This window comes from Phragmites australis, chromosome 11 (assembly GCF_958298935.1).
Source record: "Phragmites australis chromosome 11, lpPhrAust1.1, whole genome shotgun sequence".
NCBI classification, from domain to species: domain Eukaryota; kingdom Viridiplantae; phylum Streptophyta; class Magnoliopsida; order Poales; family Poaceae; genus Phragmites; species Phragmites australis.
In genome coordinates this window covers 8,333,680-8,339,556 of record NC_084931.1, presented here as the reverse complement: position 1 = coordinate 8,339,556, position 5,877 = coordinate 8,333,680, and the positions used below count along the sequence as shown (strand labels likewise).

Below are 5,877 nucleotides of genomic sequence, written 5' to 3'. Positions count from 1 at the left end.
GTGTAATTTAGTCTCTTGTATTGATGTATCCTAATGTCCTGACAAGATTTCTGTTGTAGTGGCTTTGTGTTTTGTTATCAGGGAAATGTTTCACACACACAACCCATTTGTACAAATCCATTACAACCATTTGTTTTTTGATACTTATTCACAAGTGAGACACTATCCAAATGATCCAATTCCTTTTGATCTCCTGGTTGTAAAAGAGTTCTAAAAATGAGTTGTATGTATAGAAAGACTCTTGTTATTAATTGGTATTTGGATATCCCTATAACTTCACTGTCCTACAATTGAAATTGCGACAACTTTCACCATGTCCAAACGATCGTCTTTGCTGGTTTTAATAAACCATACAAGATAATTTCAATAGATCCGAGCGGATATAAATGACCGAATTATAGTGGCATCTTGATTAGTGTTGTTTCGTGTATGAGAATCGATAAATTTGAATATATTCAAACAAAATGTATATTGTCGCTTATCAAATATGGGCCCCTTGCCACTATGGCAGTCTCTAGCGTCCACACCAGCAATTTATGCCCTATCGATGAGCTAGTGACCTTAGCAAATATCTAGCATTCAGACTTGCTAGGCGTTGATCGTCACTGAACTGCTTGGCTGAGACGTTGGAGGCATTTTGCATGCCGACAAAAATATTGTGCTTAACAATTTGAATTGATTTTAACTTTCCCAATTAGTTTTAACAGCTGGACTGCTTCTGTTCACTCAATTTTATATCTTATTCAAATAAGTTGATTTTTTACAAATTCCAAAACTAATAGGGTTTGTGAGGAACCTACATTTCATTGTACAATTTTATCAGCTCCAATTTTGCACAATAATTCTTCTGTTTTGAAAACATAAAATGCATGTATATAAATTCTGAAAAATCAAGATACTCCCCCAAAATCCAAAAAACTTCAGAGGTGCACATTTGTATTACTTGAAACACAATTTCTACTAGAATTTTAAACTTTGGGCTAGCTGTTACACTACCGGAAACGAGGCCTATGCCGAGTGCCTACGTGTATGCCGAGTGCCTACGTGTATGCCGAGTGCATTATATCGGGTACTCGGCAAACAACAACCTACGCCGAGTTCCCAACGAAAGCACTCAGCAAACAAGTAGGCACTCGGTAAATTCATCACAAAACACTCGGCAAACAATAGCACTCGGCAAAAAGAGAAAAAACACTCGGCGAATTCGGACACTCGGCAAAAAACGTGCCACGTGTCCCTCCGTTCGGCGTCTGACGGCGAGTCGCCCCTTTGCCGAGTGTCGTCTAACGGACACTCGGTAAACATGTATGTTTGCCGAGTGCCTGATATTAGGCACTCGGCAAACTATTTTTTTTCTTTATTTTCTTTTTGTTTCCTTTTGTTCTCTTTTCTTTCTCGTAATAACAACCAACCAAGTGCCGCCACACATCGATTCCGGTACTACTGCAGTATGGTTTAAGGATGATATTGTTATGAACTTGGAGTTAGAATTCAGTCGTGCTTCAAGATTGAGATGCAGCAGATGTGGACTCCTGGGAGCGGCCCTTGGAATCAGTTGTGCTCTAAACATGTGTCAAAGATGCTACCGTGTGAAGAGCTGAGCTCACAAACAAAGGAGAATGATAATTCTTCTTGCTTGCCTTAAAAAAAGAATTTCTCTGCTATATATTATCATTCCAACTGTCATCCAGACAAAGAAGGAATTTTCAATGCTTGCCAAGTGGAAGAAGCAAAAGCTGTCACGTACGATGCTTAGAAACCGAAGAATCTACGAAAAAGAATCGTGATTTCGAGAGGGAACGGATCAGGTTTGAAGCCAAAGTGACGGTTGAATCATCGTTTGACCTTGAAACTTTTTCTACACTTAACATACAACATAGAATATTTCATGTTAAACTTTGGCATTTTTCTGGGTCCGTTTACTATTTTTAATTCATTAAGTGCATTTCCTGGCTTTTAATGGATATAAGTCAAATTTGATCTGCAAGTACATGAAATAATGAACAAAAATGGGTAGAAAAATCATATTCTTTTTGTTTGGACTATATTTTGCTATCTTGTCGCGACAATTTTGTGATGTTTGTGTCACTTGCGATGTTTATGCCACGGTTTATGTGATGTTTATGCGACGGTTTATGTGATGTTTATGCGACGATTTATGTGATGTTTATGCGACGGTTTATGTGATGTTTATGTGAATGTGGTAATCTGTGAGATATATATAAATTGTTTTGAATTGCAGCGACAATTTTGAATCTGGTATGGATTAATTGGCCGTCTGGTATAGAACAGTTTGCCGAGTGTTACACTCAGCAAACAAGGATATGCCGAGTGTTACACTCGGCATACGTGACACGTGTCGTAAGGCTGTTTAATCTGGCATTTTGGATACCAGTTTGCCGAGTGTATACACTCGGCAAAGGGTGCTATCTCGGCACTATTCTGTACTTACTTTGCCGAGTACCCTCCAATACACTCGGCAATCGTGACGTGATTTGCCGAGTGTATTACACGGACACTCGGCAAAGTCGCGAGCGCCACGTGTCCTCGGATTTGCCGAGTGTATTCCACGGACGCTCGGCAAAGTCGCGAGCGCCACGTGTCCTCGGGTTTGTCGAGTGTATACATTAGACACTCGACAAAGAGGCCGTTAAGGCCCTGGCACCGTTAGATTGTTTTTTTTTGGCCGAGTGTCGTATTTGGCTCTCGGCAAATATGTTTGCCGAGTGCTCGACATAAAACACTCGGCAAACAGCTGTTTGCCGGTACTGTGTATGCCGACCGTGTTATGCCGAGTGTTACACTCGGCAAACACGTTGCCGAGTGTTTTTAGGCCTTTGCCGTGTGCCCTGGGCACACGGCAAAGTATCAAAATCCGGTAGTGTTATAGAATAATTTACTTATTATTATGAAGTATTTTATGATAATGTTAGTTGTTAGGTCATATCAAACCATATTCCTTGGTTACTCTCTTGTTGTGCATTGCTCGATCGATTCACTTTCTTTTTGCTTTGTCCTTCAAGTAGAGGAGGATAAGTACTAGACTGTAGCTGCTAAATGGATATTTTGTCCCAAAATATAGATTTAGAGGACTTTATATCGATGATGACTGACTTTTATTCAACAATCTTTAATGAACTTCACAAATTGTATATCAAATATATAATTCACAAATAAGATGTTGGTTATTGTAGATTGGGAAAACTATTATTCTCTCTGCTCCCCCAAATTCCATGCATTGTTCCTCCAAAGAAAAGCATGAAAAAGGAAGAGATGAAAAAACAAGCCCATTCCATCATCAACATGAACAAAAACTACATCGCATATATATACTAACAAAAAGATTGAATAAGTTAAGAATGTGATCCCTCCAAAAATCAGAACCAGTTTGAATAATATGATGGAGTTTGTCAAAATACAGGCCTTTACATTTAAGTGATATTTCTTTTCTTCATAAACTTCACATATTGATGCATGCTAGAAAAACAAGACAGTACCTCTTTACTCGGTTTCTTGAAAACCCTCATTGCAAAAATACATGGGGGGATCGGAATAGATTATTGAAAGTGTACATCTGAGTTGTTTCTATATACATTGTACATTAACTGTTTTCTGAAATAGCTTGTACAAAAGCAGGTGGCAAAACACACAGATTTCAGAATGTATAGTAGGCAATGGTGACTACTCAAATCTCTAGAGTATGCATTACTTCTAATTGAAATACTTTAGTCATAAATCTGTAATTCAATCACCTTGAGTAACAAAAATCTTGTTGTTTCGATTATAAGAAACAAAACAGCAGTACACATTTACCTCTATATTGATTTACAGAGTAGCAACAATGAATTAAACAGCCAATTAAGAAACCAAAGTAGCATGAAATTAAGTGGACTGCAGTAAATCGGTCCTAAAATGAGCAACAAAATCAAACAGCCGCCATATGTACCACGAAAGCATTATAAGAGGGCATACATACAAGTAACAAGATACAAACGAAAAGAACAAAATGTACCAATTGATCAATTAAGCACCATGTATCACATAAACCTTACACACGGACGTATACACGAGAGTTGTACACTACTAAGCGATCAATGCCTGGGGCGACGGCCAAGCCTGAGCTCCAAGTCCAGCTCCCTCTCCGGCTCGCCCGTCTGGTGCTCGGGCCCTCCCGGCGTGCGCGACGATCCGTCGCCGGCGCGTCCGTGGCACCCGAGGTCCAGGTGCAAGTCGTGATCAGGAGTGGCCGCACCGAACAGGCTCAGCTCCCTTGGGCTCACGCTGCTAGGGCTCCCGCCCTCCGCGTCCAGCCCAGCCGCTGACGCAGCCCCCATACTTGGGTAGTACATGCTGAAGCTGCTGCCGCCGCCGCCACCGCCGCCAATCGGAATAGGCGTGGATGGTGCCGGGGGATACGACGCCAAGTGGCGGTACTTGTTATAGCACTCGATGTTCCTGGAAGCCGTCGTTATGCCCGCGGGCGAGTCGCGGGCCGGCTTCGCGCGGTCACGGCGGTGGATGTTCATGTGGCCGCCCAGCGCCTGCGCCGTGGTGAACCCGCGCTTGCAGAAAACGCACTCGTAGTACGGCCTGTTGCTGGCAGCCGGAGCCGGTGGCGACACGGCCGCTTCATCCTCTCCAGTCCCCACTGCCGCCGTCGCCGCCGCCTCTTGTCCGGGCGAGCTCACGGCCTCGTCGCCTGACGCTGCCTTGGATTCCCTGTTGCTACCACTCTCCATGGCCGATGGTTCGAAGCTTTTGGGGATTGGCAAACGAAGGTTTGACGAGAGCAGATAGTGAAGTTTGGGTACATGCTGTCTATATGGCAGGTTATTAATAAAAAGTGGGAGACATGGCCAAAGAGCCGAGCATTGGTATTGTCAGCCGTTTCTGAATATATAAAAGATGGTACGGTTTTGACAATCTAGTTTTGGAGGGCATCAGCTCTGCCGGCCTTGGTGCTTAGCAGCTGCCTCGCTTTCCAGCACTGTGCCCTAGCTGTCTCGCTCCTTCAGACTTCAGTGGAAATGGGAAATGGAGGTGCTTCACGTTGAAGTATATCCTCTGTGGAGTATAATAGTGCAGGTTATCGCAGTCATTAGTTACTCATTAGCACGGGCAGGTAAACTAATTAAGGTTAGTATCGTTGCATAACTTAACAAAAAAAAATATATATAGGCCGCGTTAAAATATGTATGTAGGAGTTGTTAATTTGGTTTTCGTGAAAGCATGCAATGATGCAATGCAACGGCTGCCCTAGCAATAGGCTCAGTTTGAGGTTCCTGAAGCAATATGGAAATCATGTAGCGCATCTAAAAAAACAACCGTGTAGCCATATATGAAGTATAATTCAGACGTAAACATTACGTGATACATGCATATATGGATGTTGTCGCCATTTTATGTCTGGATAATGCTACTGGCCTTCTCGACATGATTAACAACTAAAATTGTGTTGATGGTTGCTTTTAGATTTCAATGGTTAGAAGCAGGGATTAAAATTTTGGTAAAATTTCAGCTAAATTTTGTGAATTTCGGAGGGGAACCAAATATCTACCAAATTTTCTCTCATTAACATGTGAGACTCACGTAGCAGAGGACGAAAAATAATTGAAATTTCATGAATTTTAGTCTTTCCGTAGGTGAGCGAAAAAAATTATAAAATAAAATTGAAATCCTGGTTAGAAACATAAATAGATTCGCAGTACAGCAACTTAATTATTAGTCAATTTACTGCATGTTGCATATATTCTCTGTTTCCCTCATCGTGTGTTATCAACACCACAGCAATATTTCCGACAAATATTGTACAAAGAATCTCCTATACACCGCATCGATGGAGCGATATCATTAACAAATTTTTGATGTGATGTTCTT

General features: G+C 41.6%; 1 protein-coding gene across 1 annotated transcript; it reads right to left on the bottom strand.

Annotated features, from left to right (window-relative positions):
* Window positions 1-4,091: 4,091 nt before the first annotated feature.
* LOC133883995 (zinc finger protein 11-like) lies at window positions 4,092-4,739 on the bottom strand. Its single transcript, XM_062323404.1, has one exon. It carries the CDS (start codon window positions 4,737-4,739, stop codon window positions 4,092-4,094), a length of 648 nt encoding a protein of 215 aa, XP_062179388.1.
* Between the last annotated feature and the right edge of the window lie 1,138 nt (window positions 4,740-5,877).